The sequence below is a fragment of the Nothobranchius furzeri genome, chromosome 2 (genome assembly GCF_043380555.1).
Source record: "Nothobranchius furzeri strain GRZ-AD chromosome 2, NfurGRZ-RIMD1, whole genome shotgun sequence".
NCBI lineage: Eukaryota > Metazoa > Chordata > Actinopteri > Cyprinodontiformes > Nothobranchiidae > Nothobranchius > Nothobranchius furzeri.
The window spans coordinates 15,748,886-15,769,200 of record NC_091742.1 but is presented as its reverse complement, the minus strand read 5'-3'; the positions used below and the strand labels follow the sequence as shown (position 1 = coordinate 15,769,200).

The following is a 20,315-nucleotide window of genomic DNA, read 5'->3' as shown; positions in this document are numbered from 1 at the left end:
CTGGATTAAAGGAACTCTCCAATTTACTGAAGAAATTTTGTTCCAAATGTTTCATTTTTAAACACTTTTATCATTAAAATGTAACATGAAACTAAATAAAGTCTTAGGTGTGTGAATCTATCAAATCTGATTTTCTTTAGAACGTTTAGAGCGTTTTATTCCATAAAACATTCCTACACATGCTTCTGTGATTCCACTGCTGCTCCCAAAGATTTCTTAAGCTTTGATTCCAGCTGTCGGTGTTCCAGTCGATGGTTTGGGAACGTTTTCTAAGAGTTTATTGAAAACCAACAGTTCATCCATCAGTGAGTCGTTGATAATCCTCCGTGGCGTTCCAACCTTCAGCCTCATAATGGGAGAAAACATCTGGCTGGTCCAGATGTGTCGTTTTCCCCTTTGTTGCTCCTCCTCCTGTTCTGTTTGAGTTGATCTCTCAGAAGAAGTCCTCTGGTTCAGGTCGACCCAGAAGAAAATCCTTGGACTGTCCTCGGATCCATCAGACCCAACAGATCTGCCATTTTCTCCAAATTCAGTTCATCTGAAAGGTGAGTCAAGAAATTCAAGTTCAATCCAGTCACCAACATCAGAAGATGAAAATAATCTCATTTGTCCACCTGGTTCTAGTTAGTTAAAAACAGGAACCGAGTCTGAGGAGTCGGATGAAACTGGTCCAGATGGATCCAAGGATAACAGCAAGAACTTCCAGCAAACAGCCTCCTGTGCTTCAGCCTCTGAACTCTGCAGAGCTCCTCTGAGGTAAGTTTTGGTTCCTCCAGAGGGAAACCTCCTCCTGCTCCACACCTCCTCCTGCAAACCCAGAATTTCTCCCTTTTCTTCTCTTCCCTCTCCTCCTTTGATCACTCTTTTCTCCTCCTAATCAACCATCCTTTCCCATCCAACTCTTCGTCGATCCTCTCACCTTTGTTCTGTCGGACCTTTCTCACTTATCCGTGTCCACATCTCTCTCTCTCTCTCTCTCTCTCTCTCTCCACCTTTCCTCAATCCTTCACTCCTCTTACTTCACCTCACTCCATCCTTTCTCTCCCCCTCACTTCCTTATTAGTGCCTCTGCCGTCTCCTTCCCTCCACCTTCCTGCTCCTCTCCTGGAGCTCCTCAGTCTGTTCCTGCAGTTTGCATCGCAATGCTGCTTTACCCGCCCGCCCCCTCCTCCCCCCTCTCCCCCCTCTCCTCCCTCACTCCGAGAGAGAGAGAGGGATGAAAGAAAGCAGCAGCAGCAGGAGGAACGACTGAAACAAGAGGTAGAAATGAAGCGGGTTCACGTTGCCGTTGTTGCTGGGAAACAGATGAAGCTCCAGCCCTCCTCCTCCTCCTCCTCCTCCTCCTCCTCCTCCTCCTCCTCTACGTCCGTCTGTGTCTCTCACCTTCCCTCCCTCCCTCTTTAACAACCCCACTCTCTCACAACTCGTCCACACACTCGACACGCACCATGAATACTTCATGAGGTGACTGACACCCCCACTACTGGACTTCAAACGTGTGTGTGTGTGTGTGTGTGTGTGTGTGTGTGTGTGTGTGTGAGAGAGAGAGAGAGAGAGAGAGAAAACAAACTAAAAACAAGAAAAGCTGCTTCATGTTGGAGATTAAAAACCTTTTTGATCAAATTTAAAAATTTAAATTTAGCAAACAAATAAATAATTTCACTCATTTAACCAAATAAAAACAATTACATTTCTGTTTATTCTCCACAACTATTATTATTGTTGTTGTTGTTGTTATTTGTATCTGTCATTGTTTACAAGATGTTTGAAGCCAGGATCAGGATTCAGATCAGAACCAGATCATCTCCAGACCGGTGATCTGAGGAAGAGGAGGGATGAAACCCTTCATCATCATCGCCGACGTAACGAGGCCCTGAAGCATTTCTCGTCGGTGCGACTCTATCATCCCAAATCTAGGCCAGTCCGAATCAATAATCCAATCAAAGCGCTGATCAATGTCAGCTGATGCGTCTCCAGACCCGCTCCAGATGTTCTCCTGATGTTTAACGAGTTGCAGGAATCACAATGATCTCAGGAACTGGGTGGATTAAAAGTCTTTTACTCTGAGCTGCTTAATCCAGCACCATCTCCAGAACCTCTCTGGTACCAGCTCCACTTACTGTCGGGTTGAAAAATAACTTTATTGTTTTCTCACTGAGAGCGATAAGAACACCTGGAGGTGTTGCAGCTCTTTATGTCACTCTGGTGATTTAGTTCCATCCTGGTTCTGCTTCCTGGTTCTCTGATTCCAGCAGAACTCTGAAGCAGCCCAGCTGGCTCGCCTGTGTCCTACAATGCACCTGGTGTTGAATCTTCCCAGGTACGAGACGCTGGACCCATTTCACCTGCTAGTGACACGGTTCTGTAAAAGTTTTGACCCAAACCATCATAAACTTTCTAAATCTTCTAAAACTCGGCCGAAGCTCAGATTGTTTCACTGAAACTCGTCTGTTTGGTGTCCATCACTCTGGTTCTGAGGGTCTCATGTTGGGTCGAGTTCTGGAATCCAAAGCCTGGGCCAAAAGCCAGAGACCCACTTTGGGGAGTCGGATCTTCCTAGGAGCTGGATTTAATTTCCAGTTCATTTTGGGATTTTTATTCTGGATCCGACAAACAAACGCATAAAAGAAGGAAAGTGGAGACGTTTTAGTTTGAACGGGTTGAACACAAACGTTGTTCCAGATCCAGGATGGGATCCGTTAGAGCAGCAGGACCATCCTAAAACACAGAAACATGATGGTTACGTGTAGATCAGGTCCATGTCATCTGGGTTACAGGAGGGAGGAGGAGAGACGGAACTAAAACAAAGCTCTAGTTTCCCTCCAAACGCTGGCCCAGGATCAGGAGATCTGGATCAGGACTGGAATACAGATCCAGGATCTCAGCTGATCTCAGGATGTCCCAGGAGGAGCAGAAGGAGGTCTGGAGAGGGACTAATGTGGACTAATGTGGACTGGGCCTTATTCAGAAGAATCACTGATGTTTAACTGAGTAAAGGTCGGAATGACACAGAGAATCTGACTTAAATGTGTTTCATTTAGACTCTTTCAGCTTTTTAACCATTTTTATGAAACTAAAATGAAGATGTTTAGATCTTTGATGCTATTTGGTGGACCAGAAGTTAAAACGTACCCTGACCCTGAGTTGGAGGACAAATGAAGGTGGAAGACGTTCCCTAAAGACCACTTTTATCACAATAACACAGAAACCATCTCCTCCTGCTTCTGATTGGCTCGCTGGGTGGTCCAACATTTCCACCTGGACCCTGCAGTGATGCAACAAAACCTGCTGGTGTCTGCAGTCGGGATGCACAGCAGGAGCAGGGCTGAGTCTGAAACAAGGAGAATGGAAGCTGTGCCTCTGAGCAGTGGGAGGAGTCTAATGGCGACTGGTTCTACTGGTGCCAGAGGTTCTGTCCTTCACAAGCTTCAGCTGTTATGATCAGAGACACACCAGCCAAAGTCACCATCATCGACTCGTCTGATGGCGACATGCGTCAGAGCTCAGAGGGTCACCTCTGTACAGACCCAAAGACTCAGACATGGCAGCAAAGTGTCCCCCGCCGGTCCTGAGTCAGGGTTTCATCTACCTGATTGGTTTTGTTTTTTCTTTTTAACGTGGTTTACCCTTTACCCTCCTCAGACTCCAATTTAGTTTTCTCCTCCTGAGGTGTATGGATGTTTCCTCCTGAGGTTTAAGGATGTTTCCTCCTGAGGTGTATGGATGTTTCCTCCTGAGGTGTAAGGACGTTTTCTCCAGAAACTTAAAGATGTTTCCTCCTGAGGTTTAAGGATGTTTCCTCCTGAGGTGTAAGGATGTTTCCTCCTGAGGTGTAAGGATGTTTCCTCCTGAGGTGTAAGGATGTTTCCTCCTGAGGTGTAAGGATGTTTCCTCCTGAGGTTTAAGGATGTTTCCTCCTGAGGTGTAAGGACATTTCCTCCTGAGGTGTAAGGACGTTTTCTCCAGAAACTTAAAGATGTTTCCTCCTGAGGTTTAAGGATGTTTCCTCCTGAGGTTTAAGGATGTTTCCTCCTGAGGTGTAAGGATGTTTCCTCCTGAGGTGTAAGGATGTTTTCTCCAGAAACTTAAAGATGTTTCCTCCTGAGGTTTAAGGATGTTTCCTCCTGAGGTTTAAGGATGTTTCCTCCTGAGGTTTAAGGATGTTTCCTCCTGAGGTGTAAGGATGTTTCCTCCTGAGGTGTAAGGATGTTTCCTCCTGAGGTTTAAGGATGTTTCCTCCTGAGGTGTAAGGACATTTCCTCCTGAGGTGTAAGGACGTTTTCTCCAGAAACTTAAAGATGTTTCCTCCTGAGGTTTAAGGATGTTTCCTCCTGAGGTTTAAGGATGTTTCCTCCTGAGGTGTAAGGATGTTTCCTCCTGAGGTGTAAGGACGTTTTCTCCAGAAACTTAAAGATGTTTCCTCCTGAGGTTTAAGGATGTTTCCTCCTGAGGTTTAAGGATGTTTCCTCCTGAGGTGTATGGATGTTTCCTCCTGAGGTGTAAGGACGTTTTCTCCAGAAACTTAAAGATGTTTCCTCCTGAGGTTTAAGGATGTTTCCTCCTGAGGTTTAAGGATGTTTCCTCCTGAGGTTTAAGGATGTTTCCTCCTGAGGTGTAAGGATGTTTCCTCCTGAGGTGTAAGGATGATTCCTCCTGAGGTTTAAGGATGTTTCCTCCTGAGGTGTAAGGACATTTCCTCCTGAGGTGCAAGGACGTTTTCTCCAGAAACTTAAAGATGTTTCCTCCTGAGGTTTAAGGATGTTTCCTCCTGAGGTTTAAGGATGTTTCCTCCTGAGGTGTAAGGATGTTTCCTCCTGAGGTGTAAGGATGTTTCCTCCTGAGGTGTAAGGATGTTTCCTCCTGAGGTGTAAGGATGTTTCCTCCTGAGGTGTAAGGATGTTTCCTCCTGAGGTGTAAGGATGTTTCCTCCTGAGGTGTAAGGATGTTTCCTCCTGAGATTTAAGGATGTTTCCTCCTGTGGTGTAAAGATGTTTCCTCCTGAGGTGTAAAGATGTTTCCTCCTGAGGTTTAAGGATGTTTCCTCCTGAGGTTTAAGGATGTTTCCTCCTGAGGTGTAATGATGTTTCCTCCTGAGGTTTAAGAATGTTTTTTTCCTGAGGTTTAAGTTAAAACTAATACACATAACAAAGACAAATGTCTCCGCATGAAGCTGACCTCACAAGAGACATCGTAGAGAGAAGTTGTCCAAAATTCAGAGGACACACAGAAGACATTGGTCGTCTCCATGGAAACGTGTCTGTCTACAAATACATCAGGTTGATCAGCATCTGATGATGGTCCAGCTTGTCATCACCACCTTCCTGATGAGTAATCCGTCATCTGGGTTCATCTTCAGACCCAGAATGAGACCACCTCCTCGGAGACTCCGGGACAGGAACCTGCAGAGCTCTGTTCCCTCGTCCATCTCTTTCATTTATTTCTCCAGCAGCCGACTGCAGAAATTAGAGCAGATCAGTGGACTGTTTCAGCAACAATTACACATCCTGTTGGTTTGTGAGAGGAAACCGTTTGAATTCTGCTCCGACTGACTGCAGACCGACTCCACGAGGGTTTTTACAAACCTCCACCAACAACCACAGCCTCCACGTGTCTGTCCTAATGAAACTCACGCTTGTTTGTATTCAGAGCTGCTGCAGCGCATAATAAGTCCTGGGCTTCATGCTGCCTGCAAAATAATTGATTCTCTGTGTGACTATGCTGTGAGAAAGAGGTCAAAATCTATATTTCAATGGAAAAGGAAGCTCAAGTCTTTTTATAGAATGCCTCCAACTCTCTCCTTGCTGCGTTCCCTGTTTGGGAAATCATTCCAAGTTAAAGATAAATAATAAAAAATACAAGAAACTTTAGATTTAATTCAAACGTTGAGTTCCTCGGGGACCTATGGGAACCTTCGCATATGAATGTAGACTAAAAGCAGGAGTGTTGTAATCCCATTCATGACCTGATGGTGTCGGCGTTTACAGCTGAGAAGATTCTAGAGCAGGGTTATTCAATTCCAGGTCTGGAGGGCCAGTATCCAGCATGTTTTAGTCGTTTCTCTGCTCCAACACTCTTGATTCAGTGGTTGAATCACCTGCAGCAGCTCATCAGGCTCTGCAGAAGCCTGTTAATCACCTGCTGACTGAAATCAGCTGTGCTGAAGCAGAATTCAAACTAAAACGTGCTGGATACCGGCGCTCCAGGCCTGGGATTCAACAGCCCTGGCCTAGAGCCTTAGAGGGTTGAGTCTGGCTTGAAGGCCTGCTGAACTAAAACTAATGTACCATAATTTCTGGACTATAGAGCTGCACCAACAAAAAAAATAAGGTTTTCTACACACACACGCCGCACTCAAATACAAGCCGCGGTGCAGCAGCCACATACAGGTCTCCAGCGCACAGCGCGTGTACGGCCGTAACGTAAGATAATTAGACAGAAAGACGCTACACGGAGGTTTTTCGTTGTTGTTTTAATTCAACAAAATGAATTTTAAACACGGGTGAACGTGCCTTCAAGTTTAGAAAAGAAAACAGCACTGATAGCATTCATATTTCTGGATGGTTATAAAATAAAAACAGAGCTGACACGTTATTACCGGTCATTTGCATGTTTAGAAGAAAAGAACAGCACTGCCACAGCATTGATAAGCCCTGGATGATTAGAAACTGCACACAAAACATGCCTGGTTAGTAAATAAATCACACTTGCCTACCAGAAACAGTCATTCGCTCTCATCTTCCTCTTGTGCACTAAAGCCATTAAAGTCCTCTTCTTCAGTGTCGGAGTTAAACAGCCTCAGAAGAGCTTCGTCACATACCTTTTCTGTGGCGATGTCAGTGTCGCTGTCCGTGTTGCTGTCATCATCCCCGGTGAAGCTGGCTTGAATGAGTTCTTCCCGCTGCCGTCTCCAGCGCCGAACCATGGATTCATTCATGCGAAGCTCACGTGCGGCAGCACTGTTTCCCTCCTTTACTGCCAGATCGATGGCCTTCAACTTAAATGCTGCATCATATGAACTCATACATGTAGTTACCATGATGAGGGGGTATGGATTTGAAAAAATGTCTTCGTGGTGCCGGCTGCTTGCATGTGCTAAATTAAAATGAGTACTTTCTTCGATTTCCACTTTTGACTTCCACCAGTTTCACTTTCTGCTAGAGCGCCCCCTGCAGGTGAAGGAAAATCTTCGGTAAAGCCGCACCTCATTATAAGCTGCATGGTTCAAAGCGTGGGAAAAAAGTAGCGGCTTATAGTCCGGAAAATACAGTAAACATTTATAAAATAAGTTTTGGATAACTCGCATCTGTGGTACAACTGAACTCGAACTAGCCGTTAGCATATAAATCCTAGAAGATGTAAGCTGTTTTTCTGAACAGAGGCTACTCAGGACGTCATGCAAGAGTAAGAACTACTTCAACAGCTTTGAACTTTAGCTTTTACCTCGATGCAGCGATACAGAAACTCTCTGTAAACTTTTATACTTTTCAGTTATTCTGCAACTAAATAAGCTAAAACAGAGTTTGGTGCATGTTAAAGCAGCTGTTTAGGTCCATTTAAAACAATGTTTAATAAAGATGATGTTTAATGATGGCAGCTAACAGACAAAAGAAAAGCCTGGATCTTCTGTGATGTTCATCTACCACCAACGGTTCAAGACCTGAATGTATTTTTTATGCTCATTTGTTCTAAAATCTCACTAGACATTTACTCAAACAGGCTTAGACAAGAACACATTTATGTTCTGTAAAATTGATTCTGTCCTGTTTTTAGGGGTTGGATTGGGGGGATTAAACCACCAAATTGTTCCCGAGCGCAGCCACCGCTGCAGCTCACCACTAAAGTTCACTGCTGCCCACAGAGATGGGTCACATGCAGAGATGAATTTCACCATTGTGTGATGACTAATGGGACTTTAACTTTGTCTACATTGCAGTCAAAAGCGGTGTACCACAAGGCTGTGTACCAGGACCACTGTTTACTCCATCAGCTGCTGACGCCTTGTGAAGGTAAATCAACATAAAGACTGATTAAAGTTCCAGTTTTCCCAGCAGACTCTGAACATCAACTCAGGTTTTTATTAAATCGTTACTCGCTGCCTGAACCTGCTGCTACAAACTCACATCCTTTCTTCAGTGATTCAGAAAACTGCAGCAACTTTTCTTGAAATCTTTCAGAAACTGAAACGGGGGTCGCGATCTCCAATAAAAACTTGTTTGACTAAAATCAGAGCAGCTCTGACTGCTGCTGTCGGACGGAGAATCGCTTTTTCTGTGATCAGTGATGATCGCTCTGACTGACGCTCGTTGTGTCACTCTGAGAGAAAGCATCAGAAACACATCAGTCTGACCTGGTTTACATTCATGTGGGTAAATATTCAGAGGGTTGCACAAAGAGGGAATGAATGAATGAATCAGAACATTTGTTGCAGGATGAAATTATTCTAAGGTGTGTGTGTGTGTGTGTGTGTGTGTGTGTGTGTGTGTGTGTGTGTGTGTGTGTGTGTGTGTGTGTGTGTGTGTGTGTGTGTGTGTGTGTGTGTGTGTGTGTGTGTGTGTGTGTGTGTGTGTGTGTGTGTGTGTGTGTGTGTGTGTGTGAGTGAGTGAGCTGCAGGCCAATCGAGCCGTCAAAGATCTGCAGATGAAAGCACAAAGTCTATCCTCGCTCTGGCTATGCTCTGACAGATGCATGCTGGGAAATCTGCAGACGGAGGTGAGCTCTGAGATCCATCTGAAGGGGTTCAGGTGTTTGAGCTGCAGCTGCAGGAGTCACAAACAGTCCTGCATAACAAACAGGGGAGCTTTGTCTACTGACTGATCTCTTTTAGTTTGTTTTTATTAAATATTTCCTGCAGCATAAAATCCTGCAGGTTCAGCTCAGAGACACAGAAGATAAACGCTTCCCTCCAGAAGACAGACAAAGTTAGATACTCGTCCACCCTTTCCTCCATGAGTAAAGCCACCTACAAGCCTGTGCATGCTGGGAAATGGCTGCTCGTCCCACCAGAGACGTGTGAGGAAGCAGTCATGCAGATTATGGCCCAAGATTAGATTAACTCATCATCCCGTTCAGAATTTCTACATTTCAGGTTTTACTGTCACTCAACACGAGATGTCAGAAATAAAGAGGGGAGCTCAGACGTCCCTCTACCCCATTCCCTCTGGAGGACCCCAGGTTTTCCAAAACCAGATAGAACATAATCTCTCCAGCAAGTTCTGGATTTCCCTAGAGTCTCTCCCCAGTGGGACATCCCAGGAAAATCTCTAGAAGGAGAAGATCAGGAAGAATCCTCTGGATGAGGAGGAGCATCGGCTTTAGTCTGAGCTCCTCCTGAAGGCTGAGCCCAGAACGGGATCTTGTTTGTTCCTACTTATTAGGTCATCAGGACCGACATTTGAACAAAAATGTTAGCGATTAGGATTTATCTTCCACAGTCCATCGACTTTGATTTGTTTGTCTTCTTCATGTTCTGCTCAGTAATGGTGGTTCGGTTCTTCTGTATCAACATGAGAAGAACCTGAACGAAAACATGAACTGAACGTTCTGCTGCTCTGAACGTCCGACTCCACCTGAAACAGCTGAGAGCTAAAAGATCACAGGTCCAGCTGTTTGTCAGGCTGGGACACACACTCACACACTCACACACACACACACACACACACACACACACACACACACACACACACACACACACACACACACACACACACACACACACACACACACACACACACACACACACCTGCATCAGGTATTCAGCACCAGCGAGTCCATAAGCAGACAGATGGAGCACAAACCCCCCCTGAACCCTGCAGACCGGCTCTCTGACGGCTCCGAGCGCTCCAGCGGGATAAAAATAGTAAATCTGCCAATTAGATTCAGCTCCGAGAGAAGAGAAGAGCCGAGTTCTCTCAGCTGAATCTGAATCAGGATGAAGGGATTAAAGAGAAGGAAAACTTTGATTCCCTCATGGAGAATTCACCAAACACACACTTCCTGTTTCTGTGGGAAAACACACTTCTGTTCACCATCATCGGAGAAGAAAACATGAAGAAAAGGAAAAATGTCCTTTTGTCTGATTTTCACTGAGCTGAGAAAAAAAATCCTGAAAGTCTGGCTCAGGAGTTTTTTTCTGGGTCAGAGGTTCTGCTCTGGATCAGAACCGGTCGGACAGCGCAGTGCCCACTGACCTGCTGAAGAAGGCAGCTGCAGCTGACTGGACCTGGCTGGTTTGGGTGGCGATGCTTTGGGCTGCTGGGTTAACTTGGACATCCTGGATCCTTGAGGTCACGTGAACTGGACCAGATGTTGGGTTCTGATGGAGAAAAAGAAACCAGACAGGTCGCTTTGGTGTCAGAACCGTTAAACGGAACCCAGCTAAGTACTGATCTGCTGATGTTCTCCTCCACCTGCAGCTGCCTCTGGTCCCAGAGGACAAGATGGCCACCCCTGGAGGTTAGTCAGCGTCATTAGTGGCAGGATCAGGAAGTTCTGGACGAGGAGGTCGTTAACTGATGAACTTGTTATCCTGCTCGTTAGCAGCTAAACTTCCTGTTTAATGAGATATGGGTGCTGCTGAGTCATGACCTGTTTGGACCAACAAGACGGATTCTGGGCTGAATAACCAGAACCAAGGCGGTGACATCTAAAGCCTCCAGAGAAGTCTGATTGTTTCCAGCTTTCTCCGGGTCTCCGAGCCCATGTCGGTGTCCCGGTTATGGAGCGTTACCATGGAAATGGGAAGCAGCCAGATTAATCATTCAGCTGTTGGACCTCGGCACGCTCGGCCAGCTAACAGGATTAGTGCGAGAACCCGGCGGCGGGGCGGGCTTGCTGCCAGGACCCAACACTGACCTGAGCTGAGACACCAGCAGGAACCGGGTCTCCCGGGTCCGATTCATTCAGCGGTTCTGGTTAGTGGAGACCGAATTAATGTGACTGAGAAAACAAACAGCAAGCTTAGAAAATAAGTATGTCATTCATTCATTCATTCATTCATTCATTCATCCATGTCTTTCTTTCTTTCTTTCTTTCTTTCTGTATTAATTAATTAATCAATCAATCAATCAATCAATCAATCAATTAATTAATTAATTAATTAATTAATCAACCAACCAATCAATCAATTAATTAATTAATTAATTAATTAATGTGCTGTTTATTATTGTTGTTGATGTTTATTGTCCCAAGTAAACAAAAAAAGAAGCTAAAATTAGACGTTTTCATCTTGGATCGTTTCAGAGCATCAGTCCTGAATCAGCCCCGACCGGACCCAACAGGAAGAGAACAGCTTCAGTTCTTTTGGCTTGAATTAGATTTTTGGATTAAATTTGGGTTAAAATAATTTTAGGTCATTTCTCCTCCTTTTGACCCTGACCCTGACCTTTACCCTAACCCTGACCCTGTACCTGACCTGTACCCTAATCCTAACCCTGACCCTGACCACAAAAACGATCTTTTCTCACATCAGATGATCTTGGATTAAACTCCTGCAGGAAAACCAGCATTCCTTTAAGGAATGTTTGGATTTTAATTAAACCTCCAGGCACTTGAGCTCCTATCTGCTGCTTGGATTTAGGAAGACCTCATAAAAACATGTGATTTAAGATGAACTACAGATAGATTCAATAAAATCAAAGCATATTTTATTAGCTGTTTAGGATAAACTCCTCAGATTAACGCGGATCATCCTGGTTTGGATCTGGTTGCCACAGCTCAGGTCATGTGATCTCCCTCTTGGCTGCAGCTACAGTAATCAGCTTAGTGCCACCTGTTCCCGTTCCGGTTTCACTTTCTGCTCTCCGCAGGTTGAGAGAAAACCTGTATATCGTCCAGAGCCGCGCTCTGAAAGGCCGAGATAAGGAGGTGAGAGCGTCTGAAGCAGGAATCAGGAGAGGATGATTGACTGTTGTTTGTGTTCGGTTTGAAGCTGGAGGAAAATAAGCAACGGAACCATCAGAGCCGCTGTGCTGCTGCCGATTCTGACGTAAAAGACAAAAATCATTAAAGAGCCGACTTGGACGTCTGGTTATCTCACAGCAGACAGCCTTCCGGCTCGCTGCAGCAGAACCAGAATGGGTCTGCCGGTGGAGGGGGGTGGGGTCTGTGTTACAGGTGGAGAACATGTTCACCCAGAAGCAGCTCAGGACAGCTTAGATAATAAGTGTGTCCCTCCATGCTTACCGTAATCCGCTGAAGTTCAGGTCTGCAGCACGACACTCGCCACACCCCCTCCAGGTAGGTGTGTGCATTCAGGGGCGTGACTATGGCTAGACCTTTGGCTCCACCCCCTCCAAGGTAAGTGCTCTGTACTCCACCCCATCTCCATGAAGCCCCGCCCCCTTGCTGCTGCTGCGGCTCCTGTTCATGCCTCTGGTGCTTCACCGGCAGCTCCTCGACCCCCCAGCTGCTCCCTGAGGCCTGGGGAACACAGGTGGGGTTGGTGAGGACACAGCTGGGTGTGGCGGGGCGAGGCGTCATGTCCCAGCTGAAGCTCAGAGCCCGACGTAGAGTGACACGTCTCAGCTGCTGGAAGTCGGCGCCACAGATGTCACAGCGAGCATCAATAGAACCACGTCGGCCATGACGGGGCTGCTGGAGTCGATGGAGCTTATCAAAGAGGAAGGCAGCGTAGGCTGGGTCCTGTGGAGGGGGTAGAGGGTTTTAATAGATTTCAGACATATTTGTAGTTTTCTGATGAAACTGGTGATTCTGAGTGGAGAGGAAATCAGATCCAAGATGATTCTTTTTTAACTGGTTTAACTGGTTCTCCCTCAGTTTCCTCATTGTTCCCGAGACGAGAGACGTCCATCAGTGTTACTTACTCATCAGACGTTTTTTTTTCTGTTAGGGTCTGAAACAACTGGACCAGATCTGGGATCAGACCTGATCCCAGATCTGGTCCCAGTTCTGATCCTAGACCTGATCCCAGATCTGATCCCAGACCTAATTCCAGACCTGATCCCAGACCTGGTCCCAGATCTGATCCCAGTTCTGATCCTAGACCTGATCCCAGATCTGATCCCAGACCTAATTCCAGACCTGATCCCAGACCTGATCCCAGATCTGATCCCAGACCTGATCACAGATCTGATCCTAGACCTGATCCCAGTTCTGATCCCAGACCTGATCCCAGATCTCAGCCCAGATCTGATCCCAGAACTGATCCCAGATCTGATCCCAGTTCTGACCCCAGACTTGATCGTTGGTCTGATCCCAGACCTGATCCCAGATCTGATACCGGTTCTGATCGCAGATCTGATCCCAGAACTGATCCCAGATCTGATCCCAGACCTGATCGAAGTTCTGATCCCAGACCTGATCCCCGATCTGATCCCAGTTCTGATCCCAGAGCTGATCCCAGACCTGAACCAGATCTGACTGAGCTGCACTTGTAATCAATGTTCCAGCGGAAGTCTCCAAAATGTCTGAAATGATCAGACCTCAGCTTCACCAAAAAGTTTTTCCCCGTCTGCAGGGACTTGCCAGCAGGCTTTACTAAAATCCTCAGTTGGTGTCATGTAATATATGATATTATATATATATATATATATATATCATATACATACATACATATATATATATATATATATATATATATATATATCTTATAATATATGATATACATATAATATCCATCCATCCATTTATCCAGAATCGGGTTGCGGGGGCAGTAGCCTAAGGCGAGAGGCCCAAACTTCCCTCTCCCCAGCCACTTGGGCCAGCTCCTCCGGGGAATCCCAAGGCGTTCCCTGGCCAGGTGAAAGACATAGGCCCTCCACCGTGTCCTGGTTGGACGTGCCCGGAAAACCTCACCAGGGAGGCGTCCAGGAGGCATCCTGACCAGATGCCTGAGTCTCCTCAACTGGCTCCTCTCGATGTGGAGGAGCAGCGGGTCTACTCTGAGCCCCTCCCGAATGGCTGAGCTTCTCACCCTATCTCTAAGGGAGAGCCCAGCCACTCTTCGGAGAAAACTCATGGCCGCTTGTATCCGCAATCTCGTTCTTTCAGTCTTTACCCAAAGCTCATGACCATAGGTGAGGGTAGGAACGTAGATCGGCCGGTAAATCGAGAGCTTCGCCTTCTGACTCAGCTCTCTCTTCACCACGACAGACCGGTACAACGCCTGCATCACTGCAGATGCAGCACCAATCCGCCTATCGATCTCACGCTCCAGTTTTCCCTCACTCCTGAACAAGATCCCAAGATACTTAAACTCCTCCACTTGGGGCAGGACCTCATCCCTGACCCGGAGAAGGCATTCTACCCTTTTCCGAATCGAGACCATGGTCTCAGATTTAGAGGAGCTGATTCTCATCCCAGCTGCTTCACACTCGGCTGCGAACTGCTTCAGCGAAAGCTGAAGATCACGTTCTGATGAAGCCAACAGGACCACATCATCTGCAAAAAGCAGAGACCTGATCCTCAGGCCACCATAACGGATGCGCTCCACACTTTGGCTGCGCCTAGAAATCCTGTCCATGAAGGTTATGAACAGAATCGGTGACAAAGGGCAGCATTGGCGGAGTCCAACTCTCACTGGGTACGAGCCCGACTTACTGCCGGCAATGCGGACCAAGCTCTGACACCGGTAAGAGGGCCTGGTACCCCATACTCCCAGAGCACCCTCCACAGGTTCCCCCAAGGGATGCAGTGGAGCGTCTTCTCCAAATCCACAAAATACATGTAGACTGGTTGGGCAAATTCCCACCCACCCTCCAGTATCCCCCTAAGGGTATAGAGCTGGTCCAGTATTCCACGGCCAGGACGAAAACCCAGTTACTCCTCCTGAATCTGAGGTTCAACAATCTGACGGACCCTCCTCTCCAGAAACCCTGAATAGACCTAACCAGGAAGGCTCAGGAGTGCGATCCCCCTGTAGTTGGAACACACCCTGTGGTCCCCCTTTTTAGATAAGGGAACCACCACTCCGGTGTTCTAGTCCAGTGGGACTGCCCCCGATGTCCACGCGATATTGCAGAGCCGCGTCAGCCAACACAGCCCCACAACATCCAGAGCCTTAAGGAACTGCGGGCGGATCTCATCCACCCCTGGAGCCTTGCCACAGAGGAGCTTTTTAACCATCTCAGTGACCTCAGCACCAGAGATTTGAGAGGCCAACCCAAAGTCCCCAGACTCTGCTTTCTCACTGGAAGACGTGTCAGTGGGATTAAGGAGGTCTTCGAAGTATTCTGCCCACCGATCCACAACGTCCTGAGTAGAGGTCAGCAGCACACCGTCCCCACTATAGATAGTGTTGGTAGTGCACTGCTCTCCCCCCTGAGGTGCTGGATGGTGGACTAGAATCTCCTCGAAGCCGTACGGAAGTCTTGCTCCATGGTCTCACCGAGCTCCTACCATCAGTGTGTGAATATGTGTGTGAATGGATGAATGATACACTGTAGTGTAAAGCGCTTTAAAGTCCTTGCTCTGAGAGGCGCTGTACACGTGCGGGTTATTTATCATTTATCACTTATCATGCCCGGGTTTTTGCCTTGGCGACCACCCGAGCCGTGTTCCGCTTGGACTGCTGGTACCCGTCAGCTGCCTCTGGAGTCCCACAGGCCAAAAAGACCTGATAGGACTCTTTCTTCAGCTTGACAGCATCCCTAACCGCCGGTGTCCACCAGCGGGTTTGGGGGTTGCCATATATATATAATATATTGTATGATATTATATAATATATGTATATCATATACTATATAATATGCATATAATATATGATATACATATATTATATGATATTATATAATATATGTATATCACATAATATATGTATATCATATAAAATATGATATACAAATGATATCATATAATATATGATATTATATGATATTTGTAGCATCATGAATGTCCTGTTTTTGACCTAAAGATCTGCTGTGTCTGCTCGAGCAGAGACATAAAGTCTCTGACAGGCTAATCTACATGAGATAGTGGCCAAGGTCTTTCATGCACTCTGGTCATTTGAACTGCTTCACCGTTGTTACAACTCAACACGAAGACGAAGAACACTCTTTTGATGAATACATAATCAACAACTTTGTTAATTACCAATAATAATGTGAGCCCAATGTTCAATCAATCTATGAAATGACAATGTTATTACTTGATATTATAATCCTGTGATCAGTAGTATTTTACAAGTAATTATAATCCTGGGCATTTGCACCAGACACTGAGGACACGTAATGCTAAAGCCACATGACACATTTCCTTTTGTCTGATCCAATCAGAACCTTCATTTCTGGTGCGAGGCGTGTTTTCCTGTGGTGTTTGTATAAACCCTCTTTTGCATGTCAAATTCTGATTCACCAGTAAACCAAAATATGACAATTATAAAAACTATCCCACGCCACCTTTTCTTTAGTTCAAAGCGTTCTAGAGAAGTCTCGGACAGGCCATCCGGACTTCCTCTTCAGCCAAAAAGAACCTCGACAAGCTGGATAAAATCTGTTGTAAGTTACACCTGACCGCAACGGTTCCTTCAGAATAAAAGCTGAACCTCACAACCCCTTCAGGGTCTCGGAGACGCCAGTGATAACCTGTCGTGACCTGGAAGCATTCCAAGACTAGTTTGGTCAGCACCGCTGCTTTTCTACCGGCTTCGGTACCAAGGAGGATCCTTGAGGAACTCGACATTCTGGATCTAACGGAGGCTTCCCCTGGGGTACGTAGACCAACAGATGGTGTTTCATGTGTGTTATAAATCTCCTACTAAAGTTTACAGCGAAACATTCACTCCCACTCAGAACTAACTGCTTCTCCGGACCCGCTGGTTCTGATAATAAACTTCCACACACCCACCATCATCATCATTCATGTCACGTCTCACTCCACCTTAGTTCCATCAGTACACAGAGTGTTAAAGTTAGTCTTGTTTAAATTGTGTAGAAATAAATTTCTTAACAATTTTAAACCTGACACTCTCTCTTTCCTTGGAGTTAATACGAAGTGTCAAGTAATCCCTGCAATAAAAAGTTCTGATCTTCTGGTTAAAATATTCAAAGATCCATCAGATTGATATTTCATATTTCTATGGAATCTCACTTTTTATGGTTCATAAGTAAGATGTAAATGACCCATCCTTTACATATACATATAATATCATATAATATATGACATACATATAATGTCATTTAATATATGCTATACATATAATATCATATAATATATGATATACATATAATATCATATAATATATGATATACATATAATGTCATATAATATATGATATTATATGTATATCATATATAATATATTACATGTATATCATATATTAAAAAATATACATATAATATCATATATGATATACATATATTATATGATATTATGTGATATACATATAATATCATATAACATATGATATTATATGTATATCATATAATATCATATAAGATATACATATAATATATGATATTATATGTATATCATATAATATCATATAAGATATACATATAATATATGATATTATATGATATTATATGTGTATCATGTAAAAAGTGTGTTTTTTGCAGCTTTATGTTTGTTTTTATTTCTCTGCAGGAGGAAAACAAGTGCAACATCTGATTAGGACCAGATGATCCAGAATCAAACCTGAAGGTGGAAACCAACAGAGTTGCTTCAGTCTGCAGAACAACTTTTAGCAGAGACGGAACCAAGTGGGTCGGCTCCAGAGTCAGAACACAGAGATGCTGCCTACAGGAAGTCAGATTGATTTCGTGAAGGAAACTTTTAGGAAGTAAAACCTGCAAAAACTCCTGATGTGAAAAAGATCTATTTGAATGTATTTGAGTTTAAAAGATGAAATCTGGTGTGAACAAATGAATAAACGAACATTCAGACTGGTTCTGGAGCAACAACTGCTGGGTGTTTACTTCACAACAGAAACTCCTCCTCAGCATGATGTTCCGCGGCTGCCAGCCATCCATCAGCAGCCAGCTGCTCCTCCTGCAGCTGCAGCAGGACGTAAACCCGTCAGCGTCTGAAGAGGCTCTGCTGATTTACAGCTGAGCGTCTGCGCGTCAGGCTCTGACCTCCTGCTGAGGTCACAGCTCCTCAGCGGAGGTCAGGACGGGTGTCAAAGTGAAATAAGTTTACAGCCTAGCAGATGGCGACCCCCCCGAGCATCAGGCTGCCATCACGGCTCCACCAACAGTCGCCTACATCAGCGTTCCTTTCCTTCCTCCATGGGAATGTTTCCTATCTGGAACAGAAACCTGATGAACGGATCTGCAGGAACGTTGTCCCGTTTCATCAGAGCTGCATTTAATTAACATTTCTGCAGCTGGATGAAGCGTTCTGATGTTAGAAGATCGATTTAGGTCGTCCAGGTCAAGTTTTACACATCAGGAAACATAAATGGTAAATGGCCTGTATTTGATATAGCGCCTTCTAGAGTCCTAGAACCCCCCAAGGCGCTTTACAACACAATCAGTCATTCACCCATTCACACACACATTCACACACTGGTGGGGATGAGCTACAATGTAGCCACAGCTGCCCTGGGGCGCACTGACAGAGGCGAGGCTGCCGAGCACAGGCGCCACCGGTCCCTCCGACCACCACCAGCAGGCAACGTGGGTTAAGTGTCTTGCCCAAGGACACAACGACAGCGACAGACTGAGCGGGACTCGAACCAGCAACCTTCCGATTACGGGGCGAGCACTTAACTCCTGTGCCACCGTCGCCCCATAAGAACTTCACTTAGATGAAACAGAATCTGGATCATCTTGATCCAAACGTTCTCGTCCTGAAATAAACCACCAGGATGAAAGAGTTAAGACCAGCATTGACCTTTAACCTTAGCACGTTTTATTCTCCGTATCTCACAAACACACGGAGCTAGAAGGTCCCCCTGATGGGCGCGCCTGGATTGAAACACAAAAATTTAACGTTTCACAGCAAACTCGTGTGAATGGATCAGAAGTCTCCGACGCACACAAATGGTCCACTAAAGCAACCTCTGATGACTCAGAAACACTCAGCCCTGCTGTCTGACCTTTGACCTCTCCAGGCAAGTTTAAGTTCAGCTACAAAAACTAAAAACACAAACAGTTCTTTTCCAGGTAAAATTAACTCTAAGGGACTGATCCAGAACTTTCCAGGTGTTTTCCTGATGGATGCTCCTACAACCGCCACCTACTTCCTGTCCTCCCTCACCTGGAAAACTTCTCCTTACCTGCAGCTTCTGCTTCTGTTTGGTCCTGAAGCTCCAACACCACTGGCTCCAGACCAGCCTTCTGCTCCTCCTTTAACCCTCATCAGACAGCTGTGACCCTGAAGCATCTCTGACATCACTTCCTGTCCCGCCTCCATCTCCCACTTCTACAGACAAGTAGTGAATCATCTGACCACCGGATGGAGGTCTGTGAGATGTTCTTGTTTTATGTCACTGAGGAGTCAGACTAAATGACCTAATAACTGATTTAATAACTTTATTAACCAATAATAAACCGATATTCATGATTAATAACAAAGTGATAAATGATGAGCCTCGTTTCGTGTTCATGAGGGTCGACGCTTTTGTTTCCTCTGTTTCAGACGAGCTGCAGAACCTCACAGATGTAAAAAAGAGATTTTAATATTTCGATCTTGAAACATAAATTTAATAAACATTTTCCCTAAAATAAAAATGACAAAAATGGACAGACAATTAAATGATTTATCAAATAAAATCAAAGATTTTAGAAAGGAGAAGAAGCCGTGGCTGAAAATAGAAACGTTTAATTTGTCATCATTGCTTCGTCATCCCAGGAGAGCTAAACGATCCCAGAGGACACATTTTAATGATTAGTGCTAGAGTTGTTTTTGGAACTCTTGTTTGTGCTTTTATTTTCAGCACTTTGGTCTCATATTCGTCCTAAAGCCGTCTCACGTTTTGGTTCCAGACTCCGCAGACGAATGCTTCGTTTTGTTTCTCTAAACTGTTTCAGATTCCTGCAGCAGCACGAGAACAACGCTGATGTGAGAATGTCCAGATTCTTGTTTGTGAGACAAAACCGGAAACCTTTCAGGTTGTTCCTCCTCACGACTTCCGAGGTTCTCTGAGCTGAATCCATGTCAGCTGACATCAGAGCCCTGGCGGACCGACGGGAGGAGTCAGCAGAGACACTCGGGAAGAATCCTGCAGCTTCAGGTTCCGTCGCGCTCAGCAGGACGAAAACGAGACAGCATCAGCTCTGGTCCAAAAACAAACTCATCTCCCAGCATGCATCAGTGTCTGTTTGATGGGACTGATCCCAAACTGGATCAGAACGAAAACAGTCGGGGGAGAAATCCTGCAGCTTTTAGTAAAATGAGGTTTGAGACTCCTGATGTTC

General features: G+C 45.4%; 1 protein-coding gene across 2 annotated transcripts in view; it reads right to left on the bottom strand.

The window, feature by feature from the left end:
* The window catches only part of kif26aa (kinesin family member 26Aa), a 48,179-nt gene that overhangs the window by 22,611 nt on the left and 5,253 nt on the right, over nt 1–20,315 (bottom strand). Inside the window, exons 3-4 of one of the 2 annotated variants that reach the window (XM_070544531.1) lie at nt 12,110–12,639; nt 10,188–10,241 (exon numbers count right to left, since the gene is read on the bottom strand). In XM_070544531.1, coding sequence (XP_070400632.1) covers nt 10,188–10,241; nt 12,110–12,639 — 584 coding nt within the window. Of the gene's footprint in view, nt 1,154–10,187; nt 10,242–12,109; nt 12,640–20,315 lie in introns of those variants that run through there. The other variant, XM_054748191.2, reaches the window with a different exon arrangement.